Source organism: Lithobates pipiens, unplaced genomic scaffold (assembly GCF_037356315.1).
Source record: "Lithobates pipiens isolate NorthernLeopardFrog02 unplaced genomic scaffold, aLitPip1_a1.2 Scaffold_93, whole genome shotgun sequence".
NCBI classification, from domain to species: Eukaryota; Metazoa; Chordata; class Amphibia; order Anura; family Ranidae; genus Lithobates; species Lithobates pipiens.
In genome coordinates, this window is record NW_027507916.1 from 671691 (window position 1) to 692410 (window position 20720).

Genomic DNA, 20720 nt, shown 5'->3' on the forward strand with positions numbered 1-20720 from the left:
GTGGCACAGGATCACAGTGGCAGGGTGGTGGCACAGGATCACAGTGGCAGGGTGGTGGCGCAGGATCACAGTGGCAGGGTGGTGGCGCAGGATCACAGTGGCAGGGTGGTGGCGCAGGATCATAGTGGCAGGGTGGTGGCGCAGGATTACAGTGGCAGGGTGGTGGCGCAGGATCACAGTGGCAGGGTGGTGGTGCAGGATCATAGTGGCAGGGTGGTGGCGCAGGATCACAGTGGCAGGGTGGTGGCCCAGGATCACAGTGGCAGGGTGGTGGCGCTGGATCACAGTGGCAGGGTGGTGGCGCTGGATCACAGTGGCAGGGTGGTGGCGCTGGATCACAGTGGCAGGGTGGTGGCACAGGATCACAGTGGCAGGGTGGTGGCGCAGGATCACAGTGGCAGGGTGGTGGCGCAGGATCACAGTGGCAGGGTGGTGGCGCAGGATCACAGTGGCAGGGTGGTGGCGCAGGATTACAGTGGCAGGGTGGTGGCGCAGGATCACAGTGGCAGGGTGGTGGCCCAGGATCACAGTGGCAGGGTGGTGGCGCTGGATCACAGTGGCAGGGTGGTGGCGCTGGATCACAGTGGCAGGGTGGTGGCGCTGGATCACAGTGGCAGGGTGGTGGCGCAGGATCACAGTGGCAGGGTGGTGGTGCAGGATCATAGTGGCAGGGTGGTGGCGCAGGATCACAGTGGCAGGGTGGTGGCCCAGGATCACAGTGGCAGGGTGGTGGTGCTGGATCACAGTGGCAGGGTGGTGGCGCTGGATCACAGTGGCAGGGTGGTGGCGCTGGATCACAGTGGCAGGGTGGTGGCGCTGGATCACAGTGGCAGGGTGGTGGCGCTGGATCACAGTGGCAGGGTGGTGGCCCAGGATCACAGTGGCAGGGTGGTGGCGCAGGATCATAGTGGCAGGGTGGTGGCGCAGGATTACAGTGGCAGGGTGGTGGCACAGGATCACAGTGGCAGGGTGGTGGCCCAGGATCACAGTGGCAGGGTGGTGGCGCAGGATCATAGTGGCAGGGTGGTGGCGCAGGATTACAGTGGCAGGGTGGTGGCACAGGATCACAGTGGCAGGGTGGTGGCGCAGGATCACAGTGGCAGGGTGGTGGCGCAGGATCATAGTGGCAGGGTGGTGGCGCAGGATTACAGTGGCAGGGTGGTGGCGCAGGATCACAGTGGCAGGGTGGTGGTGCAGGATCATAGTGGCAGGGTGGTGGTGCAGGATCATAGTGGCAGGGTGGTGGCGCAGGATCACAGTGGCAGGGTGGTGGCGCAGGATCACAGTGGCAGGGTGGTGGCGCAGGATCACAGTGGCAGGGTGGCGCAGGATTTTCAGGATAAAACAGGTGCAGAGGAGGCGGCATATATTGCCTTCCAGCTGCCTGTCAACCACTCTCTGAAAAGTGTACCAGCACAAATCGCTTTTCAGAGGGGCGGACAGGACTGTCCTTTAAGGAAGTAAATTTGGCACTCACCTCCCCCGCCATCCAATCCTTGAAGCTTCTCCCACAACTGCTGCTGGCTCCGCCTCCTCTCGATCCGCATCGTCTCCATTTCTTGCTGTTTCTGTCTCATCTTATCCTGAGCAGACTTGGATATGGAGAAACTGACCTGAAATGACAGAGAGACGGCGATTCCTACATTGGCCTCAAAGTGATCGTTTCTTTTCTTTGATCGGCTGCTAACCCAACCCCCCTGCGAATGATACGTTCTCATTTAGAGGGGTCGTCCAATTTACTGAATGACCTATCGCTGCTTCCCGTAGATTACATCGCAATTTGTCCGGCAAATCTGCAAACATTCATTCTGTGCAAATATTGCAAAAACAAAATGTTTCTTTAGTCGGTTTTCTCTTCTGAATGAATGTTCTTTTATTATGGGCAGTAGTATAAAATCTGCCACTAGATGGAGCTGAGGAGCATAGGAAATAGGAAATACATAGGAAATACATAGGAAATACATAGGAAATACATAGGAAATACATAGGTCACTGTAGCCGGAGATACAATGTAACAATGCTAGAAAATGCCAACAGTAAGAAATAAACAATTAGTGCTGATTCCCTCTAGCATTCTCTACAATGGTTACATTGTATCTCTTGTTACAAAGACACACACATATATATATATGAATGTCACTATACATTGCACCTCTCCTGCAGCTGCGGCACCCCCCTCGTCTCTGCCCCCCACCTTGTCTTACTAGTTGGCAGCAGAAAGGAGGACAGAACTCCTCCACCAGATCCTGTGCCTCTCCATGCAGCTGCAGAGAGGCTTGTATCTGCCACCCTCCCCCCCCCCCAGCAGTCAGCAGCAGAGAGGAGGACAGAACTCCTCCGCCAGATCCTGCACCCCTTTGTCTTTGCCTATCAGGGGTCTCAGAATTTAGCAGACTCTGCCAGCTGACTGCAGCCCTCCTTTGGACCTCCTCCAGACCCTGCACTTTCGACTTCCAAGCTTATTCCCAGCAGCAGCAGCAGAAGGTATGGGAGGGGGGTGGGGTGCACTGTGATGCAGTGGTGGCCCGTCCATTAGGGGCACAGGGATGCCGCCACCCAATCCATGTGCCCGGCCCCTAAACTACATGCAGGACGCCGGACCATGGATTCCAATGGGGGGGGGTTTAATGATAATAGGCTTCAAAAAGGGGTGGTCTCGGGGCGTAGAGCACTGCACCCCCATCCCGCCCAGTTGTGTGACAATAGCGGTTTAATATTTACTAATGTCTTCCTGCTTCTCCTCCCGGCCAATCAGGAAGTGGCTCCTGAGATCCCCATTGGCCGAGAGTCTTAGGACTGGTCTCAGGACCCGCCTCCTGTTTGGCGGGGAGGAGAAGCATCGCCCCGGCAGCAGCAGTACCCCGGAATTCAGCAGTGCACCGCCACCTCGTCCTCCTCCCCGCTCCTCCACCGCAGTACAAGGAAAGGCCACTGATTACGTGGGGAGGCTTTCCTACAAGAGGATCGCTGCTGTAATCGATTGAGAGCCGAGGGCAGGGGGGAGGATGGGGGTGCTTGGGCATCTGATGTAAGGGGGGGGGGGGGTGCTCTGGACAGAACAAAAAGTCAAACGCTTGTAAAAGTGGCTTTTTATAAGTGTCACATGATGGCCCCCGACCATCCATAAGGGATATCAGCAAACAAGCTTTTCTATGGGGGATCTATTGTTGCTGTGGGAGTCTATTGTTGCTTTGGGGTGTCTGTTGTTGTTGGGGAGGACCTAACGTTTCTGTGTGGATCCAATGTTGCTGGGGTCTATTGTTGAGTTTGGAGCGTCTGTTGCTGTGGCGGAGGATCTACTGTTGCTGTTGGAGTCTATTGTTGCTTGGAAAGTCTGTTGTTTTGGCGGATGATCTATTGTTGCTGGCTGCTAAAGAGTCTATTGGTCTTGACTGCTGGGGATCTATTGTTGCTGTGGGGGTCTACTTTTGTTGGGGGTATTTGCAGAGGGATCTATTGTTTTGGGGGTTCTCTTGCTGCTTAGGAATCTAGTGTTTCTGAGGAGAATCTATTGTTGGTGGGTGGGTTTATTGTTGCTGGGGAGAATCTATTGTTGCTGTGGGTTATTGTTGCTTGGGGGTCTATTGTTTTGGGGGTTCTTTTGCTGCTTGGGGCTGAGGTTATCTATTGTTTAGATTTATGGTTGCTGAGGGGGGGGGGATCTATTGTTTGCTTGGTTGTTATTGTTGCTTGGAAGAATATATTTTTGGTGGGTGGATTTATCATTGCTGGGGGGATCTATTGTTGCTGGAGTGGGAGAGTTATTGCGGTATTGCTGCAGGGGGATTATTTTTTGGGGGGGGTTCATTGCTGCTTGGGGGGGGGGTCTATTGTCTCTGGGGAGAATCTATTGTTGCTGGGTGGATTTGTTGCTACTGAAGACGGGGGGGGGGGGGGGGTTGGGGTCTATTGTTTGAAGGGGGTTTTATTGTTGCTGGGGTGATCTATTGATCTATTGTTGCTGTGGGTCTATTGCTGACGAATAGATTTATGGTTGCTGGGGGGGGGGGATCTATTTTTTGGAGGGGGTTTTATTATTGTTGCTTGGAAGAATCTATTTTTGGAGGGTGGATTTATTGTTGCTGAAGGGGGCGGGATCTATTGTTGCTGGGGGGATCTATTGTTGCTGGAGTGGGGGCCGTTATTGCTGCAGGGGGATTTGGGGGGGTTTCATTACTGCTTGGGGGGAGTCTATTGTTTCTGGGGAGAATCAATTGTTGCTGGGTGGAATTGTTGCTACTGGGGTGGGGGAGGGGGGGTGGGATCTATTGTTTGAAGCAGGTTTTATTGTTGCTGGGGTGATCTATTAGTCTATTGTTGACGGATAGATTTATGGTTGCTGAGGGGGGAGGGATCTATTGTTTGGAGGGGGTTTTATTGTTGCTGGGGGGTCTATTGTTGACGGATAGATTTATGGTTGCTGAGGGGGGATCTATTGTTTGGAGGGGGTTTTATTGTTGCTGGGGGATCTACTGTTGACGGATAGATTTATGGTTGCTGCGGGGGGAATCTATTGTTTGGTGGGGGTTTTATTGTTGCTGGGGGTCTATTGTTGACGGATAGATTTATGGTTGCTGAGGGGGGAGGGATCTATTGTTTGGTGGGGGTTTTATTGTTGCTGGGGGATCTATTGTTTGGAGGGGGTTTTATTGTTGCTGGGGGTCTATTGTTGATGGATAGATTTATGGTTGCTGAGGGGGGAGAGGTCTATTGTTTGGAGGGGGTTTTATTGTTGCTGAGGGATCTATTGTTGATGGATAGATTTATGGTTGCTGAGGGGGGGTCTATTGTTTGGAGGGGGTTTTATCATTGTTGCTGTGGGGGGGGGGATCTACTGTTGCTGGGTGCAGGGAATCGGTTTTGTTAACATATTCTGTGAAGGGGTGGTACTGGGAGGTGGGTGGGGGGCGGAGACAAGGGGTGACTGGGGGATGGGTATTTATATATAAGGTATAGGTGATAGGACGGGGGGCTCGATACATTGTATATATAATAGGAATGTTTGATACAATGATGCTACAAGCGGAATACTTTGCACTCTATTGGTTGTTTTTGGGACCGCCCACATTCATATTTCAGGGCACAGCTGTCTGATAATTTGGGGATCTCCAATGTCCATGGCTTCCTGTGGTGAGGGTTGTTTTTATGGGGGGGGGGGGTATTTTCTTTTGGGGGAGGGGTTGGATCTATTGTATAGTGAATGTTGGGTGAATGTGTATTGGGTCTGTTGAGTCTCACAGAAGTTCTTTGTAAAGAATAAAAATGCGGATCGCCATTTACCGTCGGCCGGGCAGCCGGGCGCAGAGGCCGTCCCCCGGTGACGACACGCCAGGCGGGTCAGAACCAAATCCAGAGAAGTTCTGTGAGGATCTGGCAGAATTTTCTCCACATTTCATCGAACAATTCGTCTAACAATCCCGCCAAGAACGACAGAAACAGCAACTCCGACACCAGCAGAAGCGTGCGCATGATGATGGCCGTAGGACCGCCGGGTCGCCTGTTAGCAGTGTTGCCTAGCAACAGGGAAGCCCACCTCACATAGGATTGTTGGTGGAGACAACACAACTTTATTGAGAGCAAATGGACAGCGACACTCCACGGGCTGTTTTCCTACATGAATCACATTGGTGGGGGGGGGGGGGAGGGAGGGGGTGAAACATGTCAGAGGAGAACAATCAGCTCCTCTCCACCCAAAACTGAAACAAGCGGCTTTCATATGACGGACCGTACATGGAGAATATCAGAGGGAAGACTCACCCGCGAATAGCTTTCCTTCAACTCCTCGTCCCTGACAAGCGGCGGCGATTGTGCGGCATCGGGGGAGAGAGATGGTAACACCGGCCGGGAGGGGACTGGATCCAAATCACTTCCCACAGCGGATATGTGACGGCTCTCCGCATCTGAGGAAGACAAGCGCACAGAGAGATCATTAAAAATGAAGTCACGATGACCTCATACTCCACTACCCCCACTATTCACTCCTGTTCAGAATGTGTCCTCATTGCAGTGTCTATAGACATGTACAGAGACAACAGAGAAGGGCAGAGGAAGGCATGACGGGAGTACTCATCCCCTGCCTTCACGTGACCTGCACCCTTCTCTCCTGTCTCTCAATCACCATTGGATCTTATTAGATTGTGGTGTATTATATATTATTACATAGGAGGTGAGGACGAAAAATACACAAGTCCATCAAGTCCAACCCATGTGTGTGATTATATGTCAGTGTTACATTGTATATCATGTATGTTGTGTGATTATATGTCAGTGTTACATTGTATATCATGTATGTTGTGTGATTATATGTCAGTGTTACATTGTATATCATGTATGTTGTGTGATTATATGTCAGTGTTACATTGTATATCATGTATGTTGTGTGATTATATGTCAGTGTTACATTGTATATCCTGTATGTTGTGTGATTATATGTCAGGCCGCGTACACACGCGCGGACTGTTCGCCCAACTTTGTCCGCTGAACAGTGTTTGGGCGGACAGTCCGCTCGTGTGTGGGCTTTCAGCGGACAGTTTCAGCGGACAGTTGGACGGACAAGGTTTTTCGGAAATTCCGTAAAACTGTCCGCTGAAACCTTGTTTCAGCGAACAGTCCGCTCGTGTGTAGGCTTGTTCGTCAAACAAAGTTGCGCGCATGCTCAGAAAGGATTTTCACGCCGAAAGTTATAATGCAGTGTATAGGACGTCGTATTTTTCGTCCCGTCGTACGTGCCGTTCACATCATCGCGCACGGTTTCAGCAAACTGTTCGTTCGTCGTGTGTGGCCATGTCCGTCCATGCTAATTTTGAGCGGACTGTTTGCCGAAACTGTTTGACGGACAAAGTTGGGCGAACAGTCCCCGCGTGTGTACGCGACCTCAGTGTTACATTGTATATCATGTATGTTGTGTGATTATATGTCAGTATTACATTGTATATCATGTATGTTGTGTGATTATATGTCAGTGTTACATTGTATATCATGTATGTTGTGTGATTATATGTCAGTGTTACATTGTATATCATGTATGTTGTGGTCATTCAGGTGATTAATAGTTTCTTGAAACTATCGATGCCCCCCACTGAGACCACCGCCTGTGGAAGGGAATTCCACATCCTTGCCGCTCTTACAGTAAAGAACCCTCTACATAGTATAAGGTTAAACCTCTTTTCTTCTCATTTTAATGAGTGGCCACAAGTCTTGTTATACTTCCTTCTACAAAAAAGTTTTCTCCCTATTGTGGGGTCACCAGTCCGGTATTTATATATTGTGGGGTCACCAGTCCGGTATTTATATATTGTGGGGTCACCAGTCTGGTATTTATATATTGTGGGGTCACCAGTCCGGTATTTATATATTGTGGGGTCACCAGTCCGGTATTTATATATTGTGAGGTCACCAGTCTGGTATTTATATATTGTGGGGTCACCAGTCCGGTATTTATATATTGTGGGGTCACCAGTCCGGTATTTATATATTGTGGGGTCACCAGTCCGGTATTTATATATTGTGGGGTCACCAGTCTGGTATTTATATATTGTGGGGTCACCAGTCTGGTATTTATATATTGTGGGGTCACCAGTCCGGTATTTATATATTGTGGGGTCACCAGTCCGGTATTTATATATTGTGGGGTCACCAGTCCGGTATTTATATATTGTGGGGTCACCAGTCTGGTATTTATATATTGTGGGGTCACCAGTCCGGTATTTATATATTGTGGGGTCACCAGTCCGGTATTTATATATTGTGGGGTCACCAGTCCGGTATTTATATATTGTGGGGTCACCAGTCCGGTATTTATATATTGTGGGGTCACCAGTCCGGTATTTATATATTGTGGGGTCACCAGTCCGGTATTTATATATTGTGGGGTCACCAGTCTGGTATTTATATATTGTGGGGTCACCAGTCCGGTATTTATATATTGTGGGGTCACCAGTCCGGTATTTATATATTGTGGGGTCACCAGTCCGGTATTTATATACAGTGGTGTGAAAAAGTGATTGCCCCCCTTGTTAAAACATACTATAACTGTGGTTGTCCACACCTGAGTTCAATTTCTCTAGCCACACCCAGGCCTGATTATTGCCACACCTGTTCACAATCAAGGCATCACTTAAATAGGAGCTGCTTGACACAGTAAGGTCCACCAGAAGATCCTTAAAAGCTACACATCATGCCGAGACCCAAAGAAATTCAGGAACAATTGAGAAAGAAAGTAATTGAGATCTATCAGTCTGGAAAGGGTTATAAAGCCATTTCCAAAGCTTTGGGAATCCAGCGAACCACAGTGAGAGCCATTATCCACAAATGGCGAAGACATGGAACAGTGGTGAACCTTCCCAGGAGTGGCCGGCCGCCCAAAATTACCCCAAGAGCGCAGCGACGACTCATCCAAGAGGTCACAAAAGACCCCACAACAACGTCCAAGGAACTTCAGGCCTCACTTGCCTCAGTTAAGGTCAGCGTTCATGCCTCCACCATCAGGAAAAGACTGGGCAAAAATGGCCTGCATGGCAGAGTTCCAAGGAGAAAACCACTGCTGAGCAAAAAGAACATCAAAGCTCGTCTCAATTTCTCCACAACACATCTTGATGATCCCCAAGACTTTTGGGACAACATTCTGTGGAGCGATGAGACAAAAGTGGAACTCTTTGGAAGGTGTGTGTCCAAGTATATCTGGCGTAGAAGGAACACTGCATTTCATAAAAAGAACATTATACCAACAGTAAAATATGGTGGTGGTAGTGTGATGGTCTGGGGCTGTTTTGCTGCTTCAGGACCTGGAAGACTTGCCGTGATAAAAGGAACTATGAATTCTGCTGTCTACCAAGAGATCCTGAAGGAGAATGTCCGACCATCTGTTGGTGTACTCAAGCTGAAACCAACTTGGGTTCTGCAGCAGGACAATGATCCTAAACACACCAGCAAGTCCACCACCGAATGGCTGAAGAAAAACAAAATGAAGACTTTGGAGTGGCCTAGCCAAAGTCCTGACCTGAATCCTACTGAGATGTTGTGGTATGACCTTAAAAAGGCCGTTCATGCTCGAAAACCCTCTAATGTAACTGAATTAGGACAATTCTGCAAAGATGAGTGGGCCAAAATTCCTCCAGGACGCTGTAAAAGCCTCATTGCACGTTATCGCAAACGCTTGGTTGCAGTTGTTGCTGCTAAGGGTGGCCCAACCAGTTATTAGGTTTAGGGGGCAATCACTTTTTCACACAGGGCCATGATGGTTTGGATTTTTTTTCACCTTTAATAATAAACACCTTCATTTACAAATTGCATTTTGTGTTTACTTGTGTTGTCCTTGACTATTGTTTAAATTGGTTTGATGTTCCGAAACACTTAAGTGTGACAAACATGCAAAGGAACAGGAAATGAGGAAGGGGGCAAACACTTTTTCACACCACTGTATTGTGAGGTCACCAGTCCGGTATTTATATATTGTGGGGTCACCAGTCCGGTATTTATATATTGTGAGGTCACCAGTCCGGTATTTATATATTGTGAGGTTACCAGTCCGGTATTTATATATAGTGGGGTCACCAATCTGGTATTTATATATAGTGGGGTCACCAATCTGGTATTTATATATAGTGGGGTCACCAATCTGGTATTTATATATAGTGGTGTCACCAGTCCGGTATTTATTTATTGTGGGGTCACCAGTCCGGTATTTATATATTGTGGGGTCACCAGTCCGGTATTTATATATTGTGGGGTCACCAGTCTTGTATTTATATATTGTGGGGTCACCAGTCCGGTATTTATATATTGTGGGGTCACCAGTCCGGTATTTATACATTGTGGGGTCACCAGTCCGGTATTTATATATTGTGGGGTCACCAGTCCGGTATTTATAAATTGTGGGGTCACCAGTCCAGTATTTATATAATTAAATCATATCCCCTCTCAGGCGTCTCTTCTCCAGAGAGAATAAGTTCAGAGCTCACAACCTTTCCTCATAACTAATATCCTCCAGACCCTTTATTAGCTTTGTTGCCCTTCTTTGTAGTCGCCCCATTTCCAGTACATCCTTCCTGAGGACTGGTGCCCAGAACTGGACAGTATACTCCAGGTGCGGCCGGACCAGAGTCTTGTAGAGGGGAGAATTATCCTTTTATCTCTGGAGTTGATCCCTTTTTAATGCCAATATTCTGTTTGCTTTGGCATTGCATGTCATTGCTGAGCCCATCATCTTCTACTCAGTGCCCTGAGTCTTCTACTCAGTGCCCCGAGTCTTCTACTCAGTGCTCCGAGTCTTCTACTCAGTGCCCCGAGTCTTCTACTCAGTGCCCCGAGTCTTCTACTCAGTGCCCCGAGTCTTCTACTCAGTGCCCTGGATTTTCTACTGAAAGCACTGAGTCTTCTACTGATTGTCTTTGGTCTGTCTTCTACTGAGTGCCCGGGGTCTTCTACTGAGTGTCCTTGTTCTGTCTTCTACTGAGTGCCCGAGGTCTTCTACTGAGTGCCCCAGATCTTCTACTGAGTGCCCCAAATCTTCTACTGTTTGCCTCAAATCTTCTACTGATTGCCTCAAATCTTCTACTGATTGCCTCAAATCTTCTACTGATTGCCTCAGATCTTCTTCTGATTGCCCCAGATCTTCTTCTGATTGCCCCAGATCTTCTTCTGATTGCCCCAGATCTTCTACTGATTGCCTCAAATCTTCTACTGATTGCCCCAGATCTTCTACTGATTGCCCCAAATCTTCTACTGATTGCCCCAGATCTTCTACTGATTGCCCCAAATCTTCTACTGATTGCCCCAGATCTTCTACTGATTGCCCCAGATCTTCTACTGATTGCCCCAGATCTTCTACTGAGTGCCCCAGATCTTCTACTGATTGCCCTGGGTCTTTTACTTAGTGCCCCATGTTTTTTTACCAAGTGCCCAGTATCTTCTACTGAGTACCCTGGATCTTATACTGAATGCCCTTGGTTTTTTAGTGAGTATCCCAGGTCTTCTACTGGGTGTCCCAGGAATTCTACTGAGAGCTCTGAGTCTTCTACTCAGTGCCCCGAGTCTTCTACTCAGTGCCCCCGAGTCTTCTACTCAGTGCCCCCGAGTCTTCTACTCAGTGCCCCCGAATCTTCTACTCAGTGCCCTGGATTTTCTACTGAGTCTTCTACTGAGTGTCTTTGGTCTGCCCTGAATTTTCTACTGAGTGCCCGGGGTCTTCTACTGAGTGTTCTTGGTCTGTCTTCTACTGGGTGCCCCGATCTTCTACTAATTGCCTCAAATCTTCTACTGAGTGCCCCAGATCTTCTACTGATTGTCCTGGGTCTTTTACTGAGTGCCTCATGTTTTTTTACCAAGTGCCCAGTATCTTCTACTGAGTACCCTGAATCTTATACTGCATGCCCTTGTTTTTTAGTGAGTATCCGTGGTCTTCTACTGGGTGTCCCAGGAATTCTACTGAGAGTGTCCTTCTATTCAGTGTCCTTCTATTCAGTGTCCTTCTATTCAGTGTCCTTCTATTCAGTGTCCTTCTATTCAGTGTCCGGAGTCTTCTACTGATGTGCCCTTTGAGATGTGGAGATTATACATTTTTGGAATATTGTATATATCGTATCTAGTTTTCAGTCTATTGATTATTGAGTCATCAATATGTGACGTTACAGTTTTTAGACCAATTCATTTTTTGTTTAGTTAAAAAACGTGATATTAGTCTTAAATTTCATCCAAAGTGATCATCATGGAATCCTATCAGCCCCTCAACACCTTTAATCTGTGTGCCCAGAGGTGCTCCGGCTGTATCACAACCCTAGAAACAGGGCCGGGACAAGGGGTGGGCAGGAGGGGCAGCTGCCATGGGCACTGTGGTAACATGGGTGGTGGGGGGGGGGCACCACAAGGAAATAGGGGGGAAGGGATTTATGTTGGAAAGGGGGATTTGGGGGGCAGCAGGGAGTAAGTATTGTTCTAGGAGGGGAAATTTCGGGGCTATGCTAAAATTTAGGGGGAGAAGGAATGGGGGGGGAAGAAGATTTGTAGTAGGAAGGATGATTGGGGCGCTTTGTGCTGGAAGGGGGGATTTGCAGTGGGGTTATTGGGAGGGGTAATCTTAAGGGTAGATAATTTGTGTAACTTATATGATTAACTTGTATGATTCTTTATCTCGGTAACTTGTATGAATCTTTAACTCGGTAACTTGTATGATTCTTTAACTCGGTAACTTGTATGATTCTTTAACTCGGTAACTTGTATGAATCTTTAACTCGGTAACTTGTATGATTCTTTAACTCGGTAACTTGTATGATTCTTTATCTCGGTAACTTGTATGAGGCCGCGTACACACGGGCGGACTGTTCGCCCAACCTTGTCCGCTGAACAGTGTTTGGGCGGACAGTCCGCCCGTGTGTGGGCTTTCAGCGGACAGTTTCAGCGGACAGTTTCAGCGGACAGTTGGACGGACAAAGTCTTTCGGAAATTCCGAAAAACTGTCCGCTGAAACTGTGTTTTGAGCGAACAGTCCGCCCGTGTGTAGGCTACTTTCGAAATGAGCAAACTGTTCCCGCTCGGAAAGTCCGCCCATTTCGAGCGCGTGTACAGGTAGGCGGGGCCCGCGAAGGAGACGTCGCGGGCTCCGCCGCCTGGAATGGGCTTAAAGGGGAACCCCAACGCCGAAAAAAATCGGCGTGGGGGTTCCCCCAAAGTCCACACCAGACCCTTGTCCGAGCACGCTACCCGGCCGGCCAGGAAAGGGGGGCGAGCGAGCGCGCCCCCCCTCCTGAGCCGTACCAGGCCGCGTGCCCTCAACATGGGTGGTGCCTTGGGGAAGGGGGGGCCGCGCGGCCCCCCCACCCCAAAGCACCTTGTCCCCATGTTGATGAGGACAAGGGCCTCTTCCCGACAACCCTGGCCGTTGGTTGTCGGGGTCTGCGGGCGGGGGGCTTATCGGAATCCGGGAGCCCCCTTTAAGAAGGGGGCCCTCGGATACCGGCCCCCCACCCTATGTGAATGAGTATGGGGTACAATGTACCCCTACCCATTCACCTGTGAAATAAAGTACAAAAAAAAACACAACACAGGGAAAAAATATTTTATTGCACAGCTCCGGGGGTCTTCCGTCTTCGGGGGTCTTCTCGCCGGACTCCTCCGCTATCTGTGTGTAGCTCTTTTGCTAGCGGAGGAGTCCGGCTTTCTTCCTCCCCGCCGCTGGCCTCTTCTCCCGACTTCGGGGGTCTTGTCCCCCTCTTCGGTTCTTCTGCCGGGCCACCGCGCCTTCTTGTAGCTCTTTTGCAGGCGGTGGCCCGGTCTTCTGTCGCCGCTGCCTTCCGTTCTTCTGTCGCCGTCTTCGGTTCTTCTGCCGGGCCACCGCGCCTTCTTGTAGCTCTTTTACAGGCGGTGGCCCGGTCTTCTGTCGCCGCTGTCATACGTACGTGCTCATCGTACGTCTTGTACGCCACTACGTTCGGAATTGTTGGCCGACATTTGTGTGCCGTGTGCAGGGGCGGACTGACCATTCGGGCACTCGGGCTCTGCCCAAGGACCCATGCCACTAAGGGGCCCCATCAGAGTTGCCAGCCTTAATAAAACCAGGGACAGTATGTAAAAATCTGTGTTTTTTTTAAATCCCAAGATTATAGCTGCCCCGCCTCTCCAGTACCTTTTCAGTGTGTGTGTGTGTGTGTGTGTGTATTCTGTGTGTGTATATTGTGTGTCTGTGTGTATATACTGTATGTGTGTGTATACTGTGTGGCCCCATAATCTTCTCCTATTGCCCGGGGCCCCATAATCTTCTCCTATTGCTCGGGGGCCCCATAATCTTCTCCTATTGTCCGGGGGCCCCATAATCTTCTCCTATTGCCCGGGGGCCCCATGAGTTGTCAGTCCGTCCCTGGCCGTGTGTATACAAGACAAGTTGGAGCCGCGGTTTTGTTGTGGGGAAGTGCGATGGTGTGGACGGGGCATTCCAGTATAACTCCAGCCAAATCTATTCTTTTTTATTTGGATAGATTAGGGAAAGGTTGGATTCCTCTGCCAAGTTTTCATTGCTGAGATTCTTGAATGGAGCGGTTTGGAGAAGATACGAAATGTCTTGAAGATTACAGAAGAGCCGGATTGGAATGTGATTGGTCACTACAGACCTCATTGGTGGTCATGCTACAACAGATTCTTCAGCAAAGTGAATATGAATGAGTAATTACACAACTATAGTCACAGGAAACAATGTTTCTTTTTTTATAAAATAAAGGCTTATTGAGTAGGTAGGTTACAGAGCAGGGTGCTCCACAATAGCAGAGGTTACGGAGGTAAGTGTATACAGGATAACAAATGATCTACAATGTATAACAAGATGCCAATAATGTTTCTCCTGCAGAACTAAACTGATCAGAAGCCTCTTATCTCATTCATCGTTATTTCTAAATCGTTCTTTTTTTTTCTGCTTCTCCACTTACTGGAGTGATGTTGGAGGTGACAAACCTCACGTTGTTCTTGCAGCGCTCCAGGAGAAGCGTCACTCCCTCCATTTTGCTTTGATATTCCTTAGCGGAGAGAAGTTTGCTGAGCTCCTTCAGTTGCTCCGTCACTTCCGCTGCCCGGACCGGCGGCCTTCCAGGGACCGGGGATTCCTGCGCTTCTGCTTCCACATCTGCAGGTCTGGTAATGCTACAGAAAAGAATGTTTTATTTATTCCAAACTGATCCTCAGGATCCAGAGAGAGGACAAGTTCTCATACGTCATAGCTGTCCATGGCTGTCCATAGATGTCCATGGCTGTCCATAGCTGTCCATAGCTGTCCATAGCTGTCCATAGCTGTCCATAGCTGTCCATGGCTGTCCATGACGTTCCCTCCGGGGACAATGCAGGCTGCACACCAAGGCCCCCATTATAAAGATGGAGCAACTTTGCAGTGTCCAAGGGAATCTCCTCCCTGCTATAAATATATATATATATACAGTGCCTTGCGAAAGTATTCGGCCCCCTTGAACTTTTCAACCTTTTGCCACATTTCAGGCTTCAAACATAAAGATATAAAATGTTTATTTTTTGTGAAGAATCACCAACAAGTGGGACACAATTGTGAAGTGGAACGAAATCTATTGGATTTTTGAAACTTTTTTAACTAATAAAAAAATGAAAAGTGGGGCGTGCAAAATGATTCGGCCCCCTTGTGTTAATACTTTGTAGAGCCACCTTTTGCTGCGATTACAGCTGCAAGTCGCTTGGGGTGTCTCTATCAGTTTTGCACATCGAGAGACTGAAATTCTTGCCCATTCTTCCTTGCAAAACAGCTGGAGCTCAGTGAGGTTAGATGGAGAACGTTTGTGAACAGCAGTTTTCAGCTCTTTCCACAGATTCTCGATTGGATTCAGGTCTGGACTTTGACTTGGCCATTCTAACACCTGGATACGTTTATTTGTGAACCATTCCTTTGTAGATTTTGCTGTATGTTTGGGATCATTGTCTTGTTGGAAGATAAATCTCCGTCCCAGTTTCAGGTCTTTTGCAGACTCCAACAGGTTTTCATCCAGAATGGTCCTGTATTTGGCTGCATCCATCTTCCCCTCAATTTTAACCATCTTCCCTGTCCCTGCTGAAGAATAGCAGGCCCAAACCATGATGCTGCCACCACCATGTGTGACAGTGGGGATGGTGTGTTGAGGGTGATGAGCTGTGTTGCTTTTACGCCAAACATATCGTTTTGCATTGTGGGCAAAAAGTTGGATTTTGGTTTCATCTGACCAGAGCACCTTCTTCCACATGTTTGGTGTGTCTCCCAGGTGGCTTGTGGCAAACTTTAGACCAGACTTTTTATGGATATCTTTGAGAAATGGCTTTCTTCTTGCCACTCTTCCATAAAGGGCAGATTTGTGCAGTGTACGACTGATTGCTGTCCTATGGACAGACTCTCCCACCTCAGCTGTAGTTCTCTGCAGTTCATCCAGAGTGATCATGGGCCTCTTGGCTGCATCTCTGATCAGTCTTCTCCTTGTCTGAGCTGAAAGTTTAGAGGGACGGCCAGGTCTTGGTAGATTTGCAGTGGTCTGATACTCCTTCCATTTCAAAATGATGGCTTGCACAGTGCTCCTTGGGATGTTTAAAGCTTGGGAAATCTTTTTGTATCCAAATCCGGCTTTAAACTTCTCCACAACAGTATTACGGACCTGCCTGGTGTGTTCCTTGGTCTTCATGATGCTCTCTGCGCTTTCAACAGAACCCTGAGACTATCACAGAGCAGGTGCATTTATACAGAGACTTGATTACACACAGGTGGATTCTATTTATCACCATCAGTCATTTAGGACAACATTGGATCATTCAGAGATCCTCGCTGAACTTCTGGAGTGAGTTTGCTGCACTGAAAGTAAAGGGGCCGAATAATTTTGCACGCACCACTTTTCAGTTTTTTATTTGCTAAAAAAGTTTAAAATATCCAATAGATTTCGTTCCACTTCACAATTGTGTCCCACTTGTTGGTGATTCTTCACAAAAAATTAAAATTTTATATCTTTATGTTTGAAGCCTGAAATGTGGCAAAAGGTTGAAAAGTTCAAGGGGGGTGAATACTTTCGCAAGGCACTGTATATATATGTATATACACACAGACACACGCACACTTTACCTTTCCTCTGGTTGCTGGACATCCTGGGTCATCACGGCGGCGCTATTCTTCTGAGGAGGACGCTGGCTTCTAGCGGACGGGATCTCGGAGACGCTGTCACTCAGCTCCTGGAATAATCATCATATCATGTATTATAAAGTTTGTGTAAAACAAGGATCTCCAAACTGCGGCCCGTGGGCCGGATGTGGGCACTATCCCTCCCAATGATACCAGAGATGGGAAACAAATTCTCTCACTGACACCAATGATTATTTTACTCCCGCTGACCACCAAGCCTGTGCCATTGATTACTCCCTCCGATGCCGGGGCATTTTCTATACCCATTGGCCACAGTCCGGCCCCCTTCACATTTGAAGGGCAGTAAGCTGGCACTTTGTTTTTAGAACATTTGGAGACCCCTGGTGTAAAACCTGAAATATGAGGCATATGAGGCACATCACACAGCTCACATACTTTCTGCTTCACAGTGGCGATGAGGTCGCGGAGCTCATGTGACGGGATCAAACGTTCCATCTGCACCTCGAACTTGGGATGAGCCATGACCAGGCTGAACATCCGACGTCCGTAAAACCTGCAATACGGGTGATCATTATTACAATGTGTGGAATACACTCAGGACTGTAGGTGGGGGAGGTGGTCACTTAAATCCTCCCTCCGCCCCCTACCCCCTTCAGTCTTGCACAGTTGTAGTGGCTCTCATGGACTGGAATGTCTTACTCTGATGTCACTGCACACTGTGAGCTTCTCACAATGGGCATTAGAAGCTGCAGAAAGTCAGATAAACCCTGCCTCATTTCCTAAAAGGAGGACATCCAGTGTCCCTGGCCCCGCACCCTTTGAATTTTCTTTGGATTCGGGGGGGCGGTCTGCAGGGGGAGGAGGGGAGGTACATGGGGGAATCAGATGTGGTCAGCACAGGGAGGGGGGTCAGTACGGTGGGATGGTGGGAGGACAATTACAGAACGATGCACTGTGTCTGTGTCTCTCCCTCCAGCAGCTAAAAGCTGGCAGGAGGGAGAGGAGAGAAAACAGCTTTCCGCTGCTGAAGGGAGAGACACAGACACAGTGCATCGTTCTGTACTTGTCCTTCTAGCCCTCCGTGCCAATTCTCTGGGCCCTCCTGTGTTCCTGGGCCCCCTACAGGAGGCCTGGTGGTACCCCTTATCGGCGGCCCTGATGGCATGTGTGAGTTGCCCTGGGCAGAGGAAAAGGGGCCCCTCCAAGGAAGGGAGCTATAAAATAATCCCATAATAAGTCAAAGTCCATCAAATGGCATGGGTGGGAGGGTGACATCTGTATGAAAGTACCTGGTATCCTGCTGTCCATCCTGAACCAGTCTGACGAGGGTGCGGAGGAAGGTGTCTGTACTTTGTCTGGTTCCACACAGAAGTTTCTGGGCCCCCAGGAGCTCCATCACCCTGAGCAGATGTTTGGCCGTACATTTCCTCACTGCGCTGTTTCGGTGACTGTGGAGGAGAACGGCACAAATTACAACCTCAGGAGACCACAATGGGCATCAACGTCTCCTTATACCTCTATGGTGCCCCAAGAGATGGCAACATTTAATGGGCACAGCTTTGCCAGTGTGCCCGGGCTCCTCATGTAAATGACTCTTTTGGAACACCAATCCCCCCCCAGGCTCTCAGCATCCTTATACTGCAATGCTAGAGTTACACCTCCAAGTGGACCTATTTTGTTCACATTAAAAGATACCGACAGGGACAACAAGTGCAAAAAAAAGGCTTGTTTTACCACTTATTGGCTTCTCAAGAAACAAGCTGCCAGAAAGGTAAGTATATGTAGGCAAGGCCACTTAGAAATCATGGGGCCCCATATATCCTTCCTGATGAGGCCCCCCAACCTCACCTACAAAGGGGTGTAGCAGAACAGCAGCACTGACTTTATCCACCTACGCCCCAGAAATGAAAAAAAAAAAGTCCCTCTTCTGCTTCCACCTCCTGGGCCCCTCTATTGATGGTAATTGAAGCCCTGGTAAGGGAGCAGAAGCGGGGATGTGATCTAGTAAAATCTATTTGTTCACTTAGGAACAATAAATGTGTCGATCGATATTCCTTCTTTGTTCTCCTTTCAGCAGCCTCTTATCATACGGATCAGCTTGTAATGCCGCATTTTCAGGGTCCAGTGTTTTGCGGGAGCTTGCGCTGGTCAGCGCCTCATAGAGCAGCTGGGGGGGTTAGCGGGTGAGCCAGGCTCCTCCCACCTGCCCCGCCCCCCTCGCCATCTCCCGGGTGTGCCGCAGTGTGGATTTCTATCAGCAAAAAAATAAAAAAATAAAAGATAAAAATTCTATATATTGAAATGCAGTTTGTTTAATGGAAGTGATGTAGAATCTCTCAGTAGTCGTGTAATAAAATAATTATCTCTCGTGTCACCGTTTCTAGATGTGTGTTTTATTTTCATGTGCGGGGACACCGTGTCCTGTAAGTGGCCAGAAACAGATCCTCGTCCGATCGACACCGACAGGCTCTGATTCTGGACACTCCATAATTCCGAAAAATTAGGGGTGCTGAAACCGAAAATGCAGGATGCACTTAGTGGAAAACCGAAAACCTTTATTTTTATATACAATTGTATTATATTTGACTTATTAAATTGAGGATATTAATTAATATGAGATTATTGTTGCCCATTATTGGCACCTTTTTACTGCAAGAAAAGCTCTGGAAAAATGCAGTCTGCAGTCTCTGACCGCCTCTTGTATCGTGTCCTCTCTGACCGTCTCTTGTATCGTGTCCTCTCTGACCGTCTCTTGTATCGTGTCCTCTCTGACCGTCTCTTGTATCGTGTCCTCAGTCTATTGACCGTCTCTTGCATTGTGTCCTCAGTCTATTGACCGTCTCTTGCATCGTGTCCTCAGTCTATTGACCGTCTCTTGCATCGTGTCCTCAGTCTATTGACCGTCTCTTGTATCGTGTCCTCAGTCTATTGACCGTCTCTTGCATTGTGTCCTCAGTCTATTGACCGTCTCTTGCATCGTGTCCTCAGTCTATTGACCGTCTCTTGCATCGTGTCCTCAGTCTATTGACCGTCTCTTGCATCGTGTCCTCAGTCTATTGGCCGTCTCTTGCATCGTGTCCTCAGTCTATTGACCGTCTCTTGCATTGTGTCCTCAGTCTATTGACCGTCTCTTGCATCGTGTCCTCAGTCTATTGATCGTCTCTTGCATCGTGTCCTCTCTGACCGTCTCTTGCATCGTGTCCTCAGTCTCTGTCTCTTGCATCGTGTCCTCAGTCTCTGACCATCTCTTGCATCGTGTCCTCAGTCTCTGTCTCTTGCATCGTGTCCTCAGTCTCTGACCGTCTCTTGCATCGTGTCCTCAGTCTCTGACCGTCTCATGCATCGTGTCCTCAGTCTCTGACCGTCTCTTGCATCGTGTCCTCAGTCTCTGACCGTCTCTTGCATCGTGTCCTCAGTCTATTGACCGTCTCTTGCATCGTGTCCTCAGTCTATTGACCGTCTCTTGCATCATGTCCTCAGTCTATTGACCGTCTCTTGCATTGTGTCCTCAGTCTATTGACCATCTCTTGCATCGTGTCCTCAGTCTATTGATCGTCTCTTGCATCGTGTCCTCTCTGACCGTCTCTTGCATCGTGTCCTCAGTCTCTGTCTCTTGCATCGTGTCCTCAGTCTCTGACCGTCTCTTGCATCGTGTCCTCAGTCTCTGTCTCTTGCATCGTGTCCTCAGTCTCTGTCTCTTGCATCGTGTCCTCAGTCTCTGACCGTCTCTTGCATCGTGTCCTCAGTCTCTGTCTCTTGCATCGTGTCCTCAGTCTCTGACCGTCTCTTGCATCGTGTCCTCAGTCTCTGACCGTCTCATGCATCGTGTCCTCAGTCTCTGACCGTCTCTTGCATCGTGTCCTCAGTCTATTGACCTTCTCTTGCATCGTGTCTGCAGCCTTACTTAAATATCAGCGCCCATCAGAGGCAGCCTACCAGTGTCTGGGTCGTTTAGAGCGGCGATTTCCTGCTGTGTCATGGAGCTGGATTTGAATTTCTCGGGCCGGGAGGCCGCAGTAACGAAGTCCCACCTCCTGTGATGGACGTCACACTGTTTACATTTCCCGCCACTGGATGTGTGTGCCGTCTATTGACACTTTGGGCCCAATCTGGAGTTTTTCAC

The 20720-nt window shown here is 48.7% G+C and overlaps 1 protein-coding gene across 1 annotated transcript in view; it reads right to left on the reverse strand.

Annotated features, from left to right (window-relative positions):
• Positions 1–20720, reverse strand: part of LOC143973705 (TOG array regulator of axonemal microtubules protein 2-like) — a 72124-nt gene that overhangs the window by 40635 nt on the left and 10769 nt on the right. The window contains exons 4-10 of the mRNA XM_077474556.1: positions 17887–18045; positions 17033–17150; positions 16580–16686; positions 14412–14622; positions 14261–14291; positions 5758–5951; positions 1478–1613 (exon numbers count right to left, since the gene is read on the reverse strand). Coding sequence (XP_077330682.1) covers positions 1478–1613; positions 5758–5951; positions 14261–14291; positions 14412–14622; positions 16580–16686; positions 17033–17150; positions 17887–18045 — 956 coding nt within the window. The remainder of the gene's footprint in view (positions 1–1477; positions 1614–5757; positions 5952–14260; positions 14292–14411; positions 14623–16579; positions 16687–17032; positions 17151–17886; positions 18046–20720) is intronic.